At 53.3% G+C, this 14,106-nt stretch overlaps 2 protein-coding genes across 2 annotated transcripts; both read left to right on the top strand.

Moving 5' to 3' along the window:
- The first annotated feature begins 5,341 nt into the window (after positions 1 to 5,341).
- LOC147647952 (uncharacterized) lies at positions 5,342 to 8,412 on the top strand. The gene has a single exon (XM_086870415.1). It carries the CDS (start codon positions 6,382 to 6,384, stop codon positions 8,410 to 8,412), a length of 2,031 nt encoding a protein of 676 aa, XP_086726541.1. The 5' UTR covers positions 5,342 to 6,381.
- Positions 8,413 to 11,845: 3,433 nt separating this feature from the next.
- Positions 11,846 to 13,847, top strand: LOC147647951 (uncharacterized). Its single transcript, XM_086870608.1, has one exon. It carries the CDS (start codon positions 11,926 to 11,928, stop codon positions 13,354 to 13,356), a length of 1,431 nt encoding a protein of 476 aa, XP_086726734.1. The 5' UTR covers positions 11,846 to 11,925; the 3' UTR covers positions 13,357 to 13,847.
- The last annotated feature ends 259 nt before the right edge of the window (positions 13,848 to 14,106 follow it).

The following is a 14,106-nucleotide window of genomic DNA, read 5'->3' as shown; positions in this document are numbered from 1 at the left end:
GAGACTTTCAGACTGCAAGTGGAAAGCAGCTGCCACTCGCACGCTTGCTGATTAGTAGCTAGTTGTCGTGTGGAAGAAGTAACATCACTACTTCCTTCTGCTACTCCCTTCTACTGTTGCTGCTCTCTGCGACAATAGTTGCACTTTCCCTTTTACTCCCAGATGCAGAGAAATATCCTGCGCAGCACAGAAACCTGTCACACCATGAGTGGCATAGGGTGCTGCAAATTCTGGCTTACATCAGTGGCAGGGGTATACTGCACAAACACGTGCTATCCTGTCACACGTTCTCCTCGCCAAACTCTGTGCAAAAGCTTTCCCCTTGCATTAAGATCAAGAAAGGCAGAAGCCGCGACTCCGCTGTTCGCAGAAGGTAACCGCAAGAGGCGAGTCTCCTTCGGCAGAAACTGCTTTCCGGAGTTCTTGGCAACCGGCCAAAGTACTATGTGTGTCTGGGAGAGAGTGCCGGTCAGCGCGCGGGCGGTGGAAAACGCGAGCGCTGCGGGCAGGCGAATAAGGAAGGTGTTTAAAAGGCATCTGGTGCGCGAGACTTTTAGACTGCAAGTTGAACGTAGTTGCCACTCGCACACTTGCTGAGTAGTCGCTAAGTTGTCGTGTGCAAAAAGTACTGCCTCGACTTCCTTCTGCTGCTCCCTACTGCTGTTGCTGCTCTCTGCGACAATAGTTGCACTTTCCCTTTTAATCCCAGATGCAGAGAAAGGCCCTGCGCAGCACAGAAACCTGTCACACTATGAGTGGCATAGGGTGCTGCAAATTCTGGCTTACATCAGTGGCAGGGGTATACTGCACAAACATGTGCTGTCCTGTCACTCGTTCTCCTCGCCAAACTCTGTGCAAAATCTTTCCGTTTGCATTAAGTGCAAGAAAGGCAGAAGCCGCGACTCCGCAAGTCTCAGAAGGTAACCGCAGGAGGCGAGCCTCCTTCGGCAGAAGCTGCTTTCCGGAGTTCTTGGCAACCGGCCGAAATACCATGTGTGTCTGAGAGAGAGTGCCGGTCAGCGCGCGGGCGGTGGAAAGCGCGAGCGCGGCAGGCAAGCGAATAAGAAACATGTTTAACAGGTATCTGGCGCCGAGACTTTTAGACTGCAAGTGGAATGTAACTGCCAGTCGCCCGCTTGTTAATTAGTTGCTAGTTGTCTTGTGGAAGAGGTAAGATCACTACTTCCTTCTGCTGCACCCTACTGCTGTTGCTGCTCTCTGCGACAACAATTGCTCTTTCCCTTTACTTCCAGATGCAGAGAAATGCCCTGCGCAGCACAGAAAGCTGTCACACCATGGGTGGCATAGGTTGTTGCAAATCCGTGCTTGTGTAAGTGGCAGGGGTAAGCTGCACAAACATATGCTGTCCTGTCACGCGTTCTCTTTGCCAGAAGCTGTTCAAAAGCTTTCAGCTTGCATTAAGAGCAAGAAAGGCAGAAGCCTCGATTCTAGAGTTCGGAGAAAGTAAACGCAAGAGGCGAGCATCCTTCGGCAGAAGCCGCTTTTCAGGACTCTTGGCAACCGGCCAAAGTACCATGTGTGTCTGTGGGACGGTGCCGGTCAGCGCGCGGGCGGTGGAAAGCGCGAGCGGTACAGGCAAGCGAATAAGAAACATGTTTAACAGACATCTGGCGCGCGAAACTTTCAGACTGCAAGTGGAATGTAACTGCCAGTCGCTCGTTTGCTAATTAGTCGTAGTTGTCTTGTGGAAGAGGTAAGATCACTACTTCCTTCTGCTGCTCCCTACTGCTGTTGCTGCTCTCTGCGACAACAATTCGCTTTCCGTTTTACTTACAGATGCAGAGAAGTGCCCTGCGCAGCACAGAAAGCTGTCACACCATGGGTGGCATACGGTGTTGCAAATCCGTGCTTGTGTAAGTGGCAGGGGTAAACTGTACAACCATGTGCTGTCCTGTCACACGTTCTCCTCGCTAGACACAGTGCAGAAGCTTTCCGCTTGCATTAAGAGCAAGAAAGGCAGAAGCCTCGATTCCGCAGTTCGCAGAGGGTAACCGCAAGAGGCGAGCCTCCTTCGGCAGAAGCTGCTTTCCGGAGTTCTTGGCAACCGGCCGAAATACCATGTGTGTCTGAGAGAGAGTGCCGGTCAGCGCGCGGGCGGTGGAAAGCGCGAGCGCTGGGGGAGGCGAATAAGGAAGGTGTTTAAAAGGCATCTGGTGCGCGAGACTTTTAGACTGCAAGTGGAACGTAGTTGACACTCGCACACTTGCTGAGTAGTCGCTAAGTTGCCGTGTGCAAAAAGTACTGCCTCGACTTCCTTCTGCTGCTCCCTACTGCTGTTGCTGCTCTCTGCGACAATAGTTGCACTTTCCCTTTTAATCCCAGATGCAGAGAAAGGCCCTGCGCAGCACAGAAACCTGTCACACTATGAGTGGCATAGGGTGCTGCAAATTCTGGCTTACATCAGTGGCAGGGGTATACTGCACAAACATGTTGCTGTCCTGTCACTCGTTCTCCTCGCCAAACTCTGTGCAAAAGCTTTCCGTTTGCATTAAGTGCAAGAAAGGCAGAAGCCGCGACTCCGCAAGTCTCAGAAGGTAACCGCAGGAGGCGAGCCTCCTTCGGCAGAAGCTGCTTTCCGGAGTTCTTGGCAACCGGCCGAAATACCATGTGTGTCTGAGAGAGAGTGCCGGTCAACGCGCGGGCGGTGGAAAGCGCGAGCGCGGCAGGCAAGCGAATAAGAAACATGTTTAACAGGTATCTGGCGCCGAGACTTTTAGACTGCAAGTGGAATGTAACTGCCAATCACCCGCTTGTTAATTAGTTGCTAGTTGTCTTGTGGAAGAGGTAAGATCACTACTTCCTTCTGCTGCACCCTACTGCTGTTGCTGCTCTCTGCGACAACAATTGCTCTTTCCCTTTACTTCCAGATGCAGAGAAATGCCCTGCGCAGCACAGAAAGCTGTCACACCATGGGTGGCATAGGTTGTTGCAAATCCGTGCTTGTGTAAGTGGCAGGGGTAAGCTGCACAAACATATGCTGTCCTGTCACGCGTTCTCTTTGCCGGAAGCTGTGAAAAAGCTTTCCGCTTGCATTAAGAGCAAGAAAGGCAGAAGCCTCGATTCTAGAGTTCGGAGAAAGTAAACGCAAGAGGCGAGCATCCTTCGGCAGAAGCCGCTTTTCAGGACTCTTGGCAACCGGCCAAAGTACCATGTGTGTCTGTGGGACGTTGCCGGTCAGCGCGCGGACGGTGGAAAGCGCGAGCGCTGCGGGCAGACGAATAAGGGAGGTGTTTAAAAGGCATCTGGTGCGCGAGACTTTTAGACTGCAAGATGAAAGCAGCTGCCACTCGCAAGTTTGCTGATTAGTAGCTAGTTGTCGTGTGGAAGAAGTAAGATCACTACTTCCTTCTGCTGCTCCCTACTGCTGTTGTTGCTCTCTGCGACAATAGTTGCACTTTCCCTTTTACTCCCAGATGCAGAGAAATGCCCTGCCCAGCACAGAAATCTGTCACACCATGGGTGGCATAGGGTGCTGCAAATTCATGCTTACATCAGTGGCAGGGGTAATCTGCACAAACATGTGCTGTCCTGTCACTCGTTCTCCTCACCAAATTCTGTGCAAAAGCTTTCCGCTTGCATTAAGAGCAAGAAAGGCAGAAGCCGCGACTCCGCAGTTCGCAGAAGGTAACGGGAACAGGCGAGCCTCCTTCGGCAGAAGCTGCTTTCCGGAGCTCTTGGCAACCGGCCGAAATACCATGTGTGTCTTAGAGAGAGTGCCGGTCAGCGCGCGGGCGGTGGAAAGCGCGAGCGCTGCGGGCAGGCGAATAAGGAAGGTGTTTAAAAGGCATCTGGTGCGCGAGACTTTCAGACTGCAAATGGAAAGCAGCTGCCACTCGGACGCTTGCTGAGTAGTCGCTAAGTTGTCGTGTGCAAGAAGTACTGTTTCGGCTTCCTTCTGCTGCTCCCTACTGCTGTTGCTGCTCTCTGCGACAACAATTGCGCTTTCCATTTACTCCCAGATGCAGAGAAATGCCCTGCGCAGCACATACACCTGTCACACCACGAGTTGCATAGGGTGCTGCAAATCCGTGCTTACATCAGTGGCAGGGGTAATCTGCACAAACATGTGCTGTCCTGTCACACGTTCTCCTCGCCAAACTCTGTGCAAAAGCTTTCCGTTTGCATTAAGTGCAAGAAAGGCTGAAGCCGCGACTCCGCAAGTCTCAGAAGGTAACCGCTGGGGGCGAGCCTCATTCGGCAGAAGCTGCTTTCCGGAGTTCTTGGCAACCGGCCGAAATACCATGTGTGTCTGAGAGAGAGTGCCGGTCAGCGCGCGGGCGGTGGAAAGCGCGAGCGCGGCAGGCAAGCGAATAAGAAACATGTTTAACAGGTATCTGGCGCCGAGACTTTTAGACTGCAAGTGGAATGTAACTGCCAGTCGCCCGCTTGTTAATTAGTTGCTAGTTGTCTTGTGGAAGAGGTAAGATCACTACTTCCTTCTGCTGCACCCTACTGCTGTTGCTGCTCTCTGCGACAACAATTGCTCTTTCCCTTTACTTCCAGATGCAGAGAAATGCCCTGCGCAGCACAGAAAGCTGTCACACCATGGGTGGCATAGGTTGTTGCAAATCCGTGCTTGTGTAAGTGGCAGGGGTAAGCTGCACAAACATATGCTGTCCTGTCACGCGTTCTCTTTGCCAGAAGCTGTTCAAAAGCTTTCAGCTTGCATTAAGAGCAAGAAAGGCCGAAGCCTCGATTCTAGAGTTCGGAGAAAGTAAACGCAAGAGGCGAGCATCCTTCGGCAGAAGCCGCTTTTCAGGACTCTTGGCAACCGGCCAAAGTACCATGTGTGTCTGTGGGACGGTGCCGGTCAGCGCGCGGGCGGTGGAAAGCGCGAGCGGTACAGGCAAGCGAATAAGAAACATGTTTAACAGACATCTGGCGCGCGAAACTTTCAGACTGCAAGTGGAATGTAACTGCCAGTCGCTCGTTTACTAATTAGTCGTAGTTGTCTTGTGGAAGAGGTAAGATCACTACTTCCTTCTGCTGCTCCCTACTGCTGTTGCTGCTCTCTGCGACAACAATTCGCTTTCCGTTTTACTTACAGATGCAGAGAAGTGCCCTGCGCAGCACAGAAAGCTGTCACACCATGGGTGGCATACGGTGTTGCAAATCCGTGCTTGTGTAAGTGGCAGGGGTAAACTGTACAAACATGTGCTGTCCTGTCACACGTTCTCCTCGCTAGACACAGTGCAGAAGCTTTCCGCTTGCATTAAGAGCAAGAAAGGCAGAAGCCTCGATTCCGCAGTTCGCAGAGGGTAACCGCAAGAGGCGAGCCTCCTTCGGCAGAAGCTGCTTTCCGGAGTTCTTGGCTGTTGCCGCCTGTTTATTTTGTTCTGATTATTAATTTAAATGGTTTGCTCCTGATGTTGTTCCCCCCATGGGTTGTAATGGTTTTACCCACTTGTCAGTTTTGTAAACCCCTCCCCTTTTTCCTGAACCTTCCTTGTCCATCACCCTGTTCCTGCCCCTGAACCCCATCAATCCATGTAAACCCCACCTTTTGTTCTAGCTCCTTCCCTGTCATTTATCCCTCACTCGAAGCCCCATTGGCATTGTGACTGCCGCCCCTCCCACGTGTTATTCCTATTGGTCCCCAACATTGTAAACCCTCCCCCCAACTCCTCCCCTGAGATGCCCTGATTGGTTCTTGTGTTTGTACCCTCCCCACCTTAAATTGGAGCGCACGGAGGTGCTCCTCGCTCAGACCGTCCTACCCTTGACCTTTCCAGTCCTTCCCCCATCCACTGCTCCCGACCCTGGAATAAAACCTGGTTTCTGGAGAGAACCTGGGACTCTGAGCCTCCTCCTTGCCTTCATCGGGCACCCACGACGCACCTGAGACCGCAGAGCTTGGTAGCTCGCAGGCTCTGAAGGTTCGGTCTGGGACAACGAGCTCCCAGACCGTTCCCCACTCTCGGCGCTGCCAGCGGCTAGGGAGTAAGAGCTAGCCAGGGCGAGGAGAGCCGCGGCAGGGGCAGCGTCAGTTGGCGCCCAACGTGGGGCCTCTACAGCCCGTGGAGACCCCCGGAGGAGTCTGTGTGGACTTATAAAGACTCTTTGGGCGGCGGCTACCCTGGTTGCAGCAGGCCGGTTTCTGTCCGGCAGCGCTCCCAGGGGAAGAAGCGACAATCTCCCGGTGCGCAGGAGACCGCTTCTGGGGTGCTCGGACGTTTCCCACAGCCCAAGTCAAGACCCGGTAAGTATTCCCCGGTGGGGGAAAAAGGGGGTGTGTGTGTGGCCCCTGTGAGTATTGTATGAGTATTGTGTGTGAGCTGGGTCTTGACCCTTATTCTTTTGTTTGTTAAGTTCGCATTTGCTGTTGGGAGGCGGTGGAACTGCGGAGCCGGGGGATAGAAGATGGGCGCACGTTTGTCGGCTCCGCAGAGGGGGATTTATTTCCAAGTTGTGGGTCTCCTTGAGGGTGGGAAGCACAAATATTCACGAGGGTTGGTTAAGAGGCTTGTACGTTGGCTTTTTCTGCATTTTCCCCATATGTCCCCCGAAGATGTTCTTTCGGTGTCGTTTTGGAATTCGGTCGGGTCCAAATTAACGGCTTTAGTAGTTCAGGGGGACAAAACAGCCGCCAAATTAATCCCGCTTTTCGTTCTAATTCGGACTGCGTTAGTTGAAAAGAGGGAAATGCAGAAGCAGCCAACGCAGCCTTCCCCAGTTTCTACAGTTTCCCCAGTTTCCCCAAACCCCTGCTCCTCGTCCCTTGTCCCTAAGTTGGGGGAGACCTGCGGAGCAACCCGTAAAACGCAGGGCTCCGAAGTCGGCAGTAGTCTCCCTGGCTCCCCAAGCCTCCCTCAAAACCCTTGCCCCGGTAGCCCTGGCCAAGCTGCCGGAGCCCTTACCCATTCCCCTACTTCCCCAGTTAATAACTCCAAGTTTTCCCCTTTCCAAGTTCCAAATCCCCAAGTTGATAAAGTTATTGATCCCCAGTTACTCTCCCAGAACCCTGGTTCCCTTACACTCCCTCATTCCCGGTGTTCCCCTAAGTTTTCCCCTAAGTCTCCCCATACCCTACTTGATTCCCAAAATGGCCCCCGAGGGACACAAGATGGCGGAGACCGCATGGTCGGACCCCTCCCTTGTGCTCCTTCTTCCCACAATCCCTTCCTCCCCTCAAAGTCCAACCCCTTCCTCCCTAGCTCCTCCCTCTCTTCCTACCCTGACCCCTCCCACTTATCCCCAGATGGTTCCTCCTCCTCGGGGGTGTGTCCCCAAGGCGTTACCACCCAAAACTCCACCCCTTCCGGCCGTTGCTCCTCCCTTCAACCCTCCCCCTCAGTCGGTCCTCCAGCCCCGCCTCTTCCGGCTTCTGGTTCCCACGCCCCTCCTCCCGGTTCCCACGCCTCCCCTTCCGGTTCCCACGCCCCTCCTACCAGTTCCCACGCTTCGGGAACCGGAAGTGACAAGCCTAAGGACCAGAACCCGGAACAGGTTATAATTCCCTTTGCCGCACCGGTCAGTTTTAGAGGAAGGGGGGGGAGGTACCGAGAATGGGAACCCTTCTCCTTCCAAACAAAGAGGGAGCTGTGCAAGGCTCAGAAAGAGTTCGGCAGGAGAAGTGAATATTTTAAAGGCTTGTTAAAGGCCACCTTCTCCGCGAACGAGATGGTCCCCCACGATTTAAAGGAGTTGTTTGCCTGCCTCCTTTCCCCAGCTGACTATAGGCTGTGGAAACAGAGGTGGAAGAAATCGTTGGAGGCCATCCTTCCTGAGCTGCTGCGCAGCGAGGAGACCGCGGTTGACGCGGATGAAAACCCCCTCTCAATAGACCACCTGTGCGGTGAAGGGAATTGGGGAAAGCCAGAAGAACAGGCCAGGGTCTTACCCCGGTCTGTCCTAATTAAAATAACAGAGGCCGCTGAGAAGGCATTTAACATCCTGCCGGGGGGGGAACCCCTCACGAATTTCTCTAACATCAAACAATCCCCTAATGAGCCCTTCAATATTTTTATCAACCGCCTACAGGAACAAATAGAGAGGCAGGTTGATAGACCAGAAATGCAGGAGCAGCTGATTTTAGAAATGGCTAAAGCTAATTGTAACGATATCTGTAAGCAAGTCATTTTTAGCCTGCCTATGTATCCGCCGCCCACCTTGGATGACCTCATTGACGCCTGCGAAAAGAAGGTTCCGTTAATGGGGGCGTCCAGGGTGCCACCACCACCGCAAGCGGCCAGGAGACTACCGACAGCTGCAGTGACCCAGCACCCACCAGGCCAACTACCACCACCAGCTGGAAGGCCTCTGCAATGCTACCGCTGTGGGCAGCTGGGACACATGGCCCGGGATTGCACTGCTCTACTTCCCTGCCCTGGGCCTGCGAGGGGCAACATGGGGGGAAAAGCGGGAGAGGGAGTTTTTAATAAAAAAAACTAGGAGCGCGGCGCGAACCTGCCCCGCGCGAAGCTACAAATGGGGCAGGTATCGCAGAGGGGGGGGAGAACAAGAACCGGACATGGCCTATTCACTGGACGAGACATTTGGTAACGACGCGAGACATCCTCTTCCGGTCCCAGCGCTGGACGGTAGTAGCTGTGGACCCACTGGAGGGGAAGACAATGGACACCGGACGTGACAGTAAGTGCATCGCCATCGGGGACACCAAGCACACACCCCCGGAGATTGAGATTTCTCCGATCACCTTTTCGGGTGGTCCGGAGAACCTCATTCTCCTGGCGCGCTGCACTCATCCACCCTTCTTTTTGCCCAAGGGGCAAATCATTGCCCAATTCATACCAATCCCTGAGCAGGTCCCAGTAGACGACCACGCACCAGGCGTCTACTGGGCAGAAGTGGTGGGTGAGGAAAAGCCCATTCTGGACTGCAGCGTCAAGCAGGGTGCAGAATCCTTTCAGATGAAAGGACTGCTTGACACGGGAGCGGATGTGACGATCATCCCTGAAAGGAGATGGCCGTCACATTGGGAGTTGCAACCCGTGGCAGGCAAGATACAGGGCATAGGGGGTACCCAATTGGCAAGAATTTCAAAGAGCGTGGTGCAAATTGCGGGGCCGGATGGGCAATTGGCAAATTTACGCCCATTTGTTGCTGACTATCAGGTTCCCTTGTGGGGAAGAGATCTCATGTCCCAGTGGGGGGTTAAAATCGAGATCCCGAAAACCCCTCGGGATTTTTAGAGGCGGCCACTGTAGAGCGCCCTTTCCAGAAATTAGATTGGACAACTGATACAGCGGTCTGGATTGACCAGTGGCCGCTAAGAAAAGATAAATTAAAGGCGCTCAACGAACTCGTGGAGGAGCAACTTAATAAGGGAAATATAGTAGAAACCACAAGCCCTTGGAATTCCCCGGTCTTTGTTATCCGTAAGCCGGGGAAGGATAAGTGGCGGCTCTTTCACGATCTTCGTGAAATTAATAAGGTCATTGTGGACATGGGACCACTTCAACCAGGGATGCCTACCCCTACCATGCTCCCCCGAAATTGGAAATTGGCAGTGATTGATATTAAGGACTGCTTTTTTCAAATTCCCCTACACCCTGACGATGCCCCACGGTTTGCCTTCTCGGTGCCCACTCTTAACCGAGAAGCCCCAATGAAAAGATACCACTGGCGAGTGTTGCCCCAAGGAATGAAAAATTCACCAACCATCTGCCAGTGGTATGTCTCTTCATTGCTGTCTCCCGTTCGCGCCAAAATGGGGGAGGTCATCATCTATCACTATATGGATGATGTCCTAGTGTGCGCCCCCCATGACGATATGCTTACTCAATCACTTGACCTAGTGGTTAGAGTTCTAACATCTGCAGGTTTCCAGCTCCAGGAAGACAAGGTTCAAAGGATGCCACCCTGGAAGTATCTGGGACTGAGGATTACTGAGAGGACCATTGTTCCTCAACAATTGGCTATCAACAGTAATCCAAAAACTTTGGCAGACCTTCACTCCCTGTGCGGGACCTTGAACTGGGTCAGGCCTTGGCTGGGCCTCACCACCGAAGACCTAGCCCCCCTCTTCATGCTTTTGAAGGGGGAGAAGGAGCTTAGTTCTCCTAGGACCCTGACTCCAGAGGCGAGGGAAGCACTGAGAAAGGCACAAATAGCTTTAATGGAAAGGCAGGCACATCGATATGAGCCGACCCTGCCGTTTGAGTATATCATTCTGGGAAGGTTGCCGCACCTGTGTGGGCTCATCTTTCAGTGGGATCAAGGCTCAAGGGACCCACTCTTGATCATAGAGTGGGTATTCCTGAGCCATCAACGATCCAAGAGTATCACCCGGCCACAAGAGCTGGTGGCTCAGCTGGTCAGGAAGGCTCGAGCCAGGCTCAGGGAGATGGCAGGGTGCGACTTTGCTTGTGTACGGGTGCCTGTCAGCTTGTCTCGGGACAGGGCGTCCCCAGATAAGCTGACAAAGGAGATGTTTGAACAGCTGCTGCAGGAGAACGAGGCTCTCCAAATCGCTTTTGATAGCTACAGTGGACAAGTTTCAGTCCACGCACCGGCACACAAATTCTTCAATGCTAAATTTAACATTATCCCAAGTTCAATTCGGAGTCGAAAACCCCTCAAGGCCCTGACTGTTTTCACTGACGCATCTGGAGCATCCCACAAGTCAGTTGTGACTTGGGTGGATCCTCAAACTCAGCGGTGGGAAGCGGATGTTAAGTATGTGGAGGGATCTCCACAGGTCGCTGAGTTGGATGCTGTCGTCAGAGCTTTTGAGAGATTTCCCGAACCATTTAATTTGGTTACAGATTCGGCATATGTTGCTGGGGTAGTAGCTAGGGCAGAGAATGCCGCCCTAAAGGAGGTCTCCAATCCGCAGCTGTTCGAGCTGCTTTCCAAGTTAATCTTTACCGTTTCCCACCGAAAGCAGCCATTTTTTGTGATGCACGTGAGGTCGCACACTGAACTCCCTGGCCCGGTAGCCGAGGGAAATGAGAGAGCTGATTCCCTCGCTACTCCTGTCACTATGGCTCAGCTCCCTGATGTATTCCAGCAAGCCAAGCTGAGTCATCAGATGTTCCACCAAAACGTGCCTGGGCTGGTCCGCCAATTCCACCTGAGGCGAGATCAAGCCAGAGCCATCGTGGCCACGTGCCCACACTGTCAGTCCACTGCAATGCCCTCTCTGGGAGCTGGGGTCAACCCCAGAGGCCTGGGGAGCTGTGAGGTGTGGCAAATGGATGTCACACACGTCCCAGAATTCGGCAGGTTCCGCTATGTGCACCTTTCCATTGATACCTTCTCAGGTGCTATCTATGCCTCTGCCCACACAGGGGAGAAAGCCGAGCATGTATGTAAACACCTCATGCAGGCTTTCTCTGTGCTGGGGGTCCCCAAAGAGATCAAAACGGACAATGGCCCAGCTTATACCTCCAGGAAACTGGAGGATTTCCTGCAGGAGTGGGGAGTGACACACAAGAGAGGCATCCCACACTCCCCCACAGGCCAAGCGATTGTTGAGCGAGCCCATCAATCGCTCAAGCGCGTCCTTGTCCATCAAAAGGGGACAGTAAAGGGCTGCACCCCACAAGAACGGTTGTGCAAGGCCCTTTACACGCTGAATTTCCTGAACTGCTCCGACAGTGATCCCAACCCTCCAGTGGCCCGGCATTTTACATCTGCCAACAGCTACAAGTTGCAGCAGCGCCCTCCAGTGCTGGTCCGAGACCCCGAGACCCAACGAATTATGGGTCCCTTCAATCTGGTGGCCTGGGGACGGGGATACGCCTGCGTTTCCTCGCCCCAAGGACTGCGGTGGATCCCACAAAAGTGGGTGAAACCGTATGTCCCAAAACATCCAAGCAGGCCGCCAGATCAATATGAGGGTGCTGTCCCGTCCGAATAGGTCATCTCCGGACCCCCCAAGGAGGAGGAGGAGAAAAACCCCAAATCTTTATTTTAGAGATTCCTCTTTTCAGTTAAGTTATGTTTTGTGTTTGCTTTGTTTTAGAGAGAGCCATCCTTGAAGACATGACAGCCCCAAGCGTCGCCAAGATCATCTTTGGTGTGATGTTGATAGTGGCCCAGATGGAAGGGTGGATCGTGCCTCAACCAAAGCAAAACGTGTGGGTCATGTTGGCGAAGTCCCTGCAGCGTGACGAGCTGTGCCTCTCCACTGGAGCAGCGGGAAACCCAATGTCAACCTGCCTGGTGGGGATCCCTTTGAAACCTGAAGAGTTTCCCGACTCCCTTACCACCTTGCTCCATGACGCCAACCGGGGAAGGCCGGCTCAACGTGTCGTCCGCTCAGCGCCGATGTATAAAATCAGAAGGCCAGCGAAGAACCCCCTCCTCCTCTGGAGAGACTGGCAAGCCACGCTGGAGAAGGCGACCGTTGAGCCCCAAGAGTTCGACCTTCTGGATTCCTCCCCAGCGTCATTTTGTGTTCATTTTCGTTATTACCCTTCTAACCCTGCCCCCTATCCCAAAGTGGTGCAAGTCAACAGGCAGTTCCAGGCAGCCAAGTGGTGCCAGAACATCGCACATGTGAAGATGCCCTCAACCCTTAACCCTACCCCTCTTCAGTTGCCCAAAGGTTTATTTTTGATCTGTGGAGATCGGGCATGGGCAGGCATCCCCTCTCGCCTTCTCGGAGGGCCGTGCACACTGGGCCGGCTGTCCTTGTTTTCACCCAACACGACCCAAATCGAAAATTGGAGCCAAAAGAATAATTCGGCTATCAAGAAGCGCAGCCTGGACGACTTAGACCCAGACTGCGACTCAGAAATTTTCCATTGGAGTAAGCTAAAACGGGTAGCAGTGTCTGTTTTTCTGCCTTGGTTGGCCGCTGCTCAAGCCCTTGGAGAATTAGGCCAATTCGAGTGTTGGGTAGTAAAACAAGCAAATTTAACGTCAGCTGCGCTAAGCGACCTCCTCGAAGACGAGGAAATCACCAGGCAAGCCACCCTCCAAAATCGGGCGGCCATAGACTACCTGCTGCTCCTGCACAACCACGACTGCAGGGAATTTGAGGGGCTTTGCTGCATGAACTTGACATCAAAAAGTCCCTCCATTCGCCAGACCATAGAACAGATGAGAGGCATGGTCCACCAGATAAAACAAGAACATGAGGACTGGGCCACCAACATCTTTTCCAACTGGGGACTGTCTGGATGGCTCTCATCCATCCTGAAAACTGTTTTATGGATTGTTTTCATCATTTTTATAATTTTGGTTGCGTTCGCCATTTTGAAGAGATGTTTAATTCAATCTGTTCTCCACCTTGTATCTCCTCCTCCCCAAGTTAATTTTGTGGATGCTCCTTCTCCTTCCTCCTCGCCTCCACCCTCTCCCTCTCTTAAAGACTGGTTCCCTGAGCCCTCTGCACCTCCTGCGGATGCAACCTCCTCTTTCTAAAAAAGAAAGGGGGAGATGTTGCCGCCTGTTTATTTTGTTCTGATTATTAATTTAAATGGTTTGCTCCTGATGTTGTTCCCCCCATGGGTTGTAATGGTTTTACCCACTTGTCAGTTTTGTAAACCCCTCCTCTTTTTCCTGAACCTTCCTTGTCCATCACCCTGTTACTGCCCCTGAACCCCATCAATCCATGTAAACCCCACCTTTTGTTCTAGCTCCTTCCCTGTCATTTATCCCTCACTCGAAGCCCCATTGGCATTGTGACTGCCGCCCCTCCCACGTGTTATTCCTATTGGTCCCCAACATTGTAAACCCTCCCCCCAACTCCTCCCCTGAGATGCCCTGATTGGTTCTTGTGTTTGTACCCTCCCCACCTTAAATTGGAGCGCACGGAGGTGCTCCTCGCTCAGACCGTCCTACCCTTGACCTTTCCAGTCCTTCCCCCATCCACTGCTCCCGACCCTGGAATAAAACCTGGTTTCTGGAGAGAACCTGGGACTCTGAGCCTCCTCCTTGCCTTCATCGGGCACCCACGACGCACCTGAGACCGCAGAGCTTGGTAGCTCGCAGGCTCTGAAGGTTCGGTCTGGGACAACGAGCTCCCAGACCGTTCCCCACTCTCGGCGCTGCCAGCGGCTAGGGAGTAAGAGCTAGCCAGGGCGAGGAGAGCCGCGGCAGGGGCAGCGTCACTTGGCAACCGGCCGAAATACCATGTGTGTCTGAGAGAGAGTGCCGGTCAGCGCGCGGGCG

The sequence above is a fragment of the Cyanistes caeruleus genome, chromosome 32 (assembly GCF_971803275.1).
Source record: "Cyanistes caeruleus chromosome 32, bCyaCae1.hap1.1, whole genome shotgun sequence".
NCBI lineage: Eukaryota > Metazoa > Chordata > Aves > Passeriformes > Paridae > Cyanistes > Cyanistes caeruleus.
Note: the sequence above shows the minus strand (reverse complement) of the source record. Positions and strands in the feature narration are given on the sequence as shown.

Coding starts and splice junctions, on each gene's coding strand:
- LOC147647951 (XM_086870608.1), top strand. CDS start 11,926: ATGTTTTGTGTTTGCTTTGTTTTAGAGAGAGCCATCCTTGAAGACATG.
- LOC147647952 (XM_086870415.1), top strand. CDS start 6,382: ATGGGCGCACGTTTGTCGGCTCCGCAGAGGGGGATTTATTTCCAAGTT.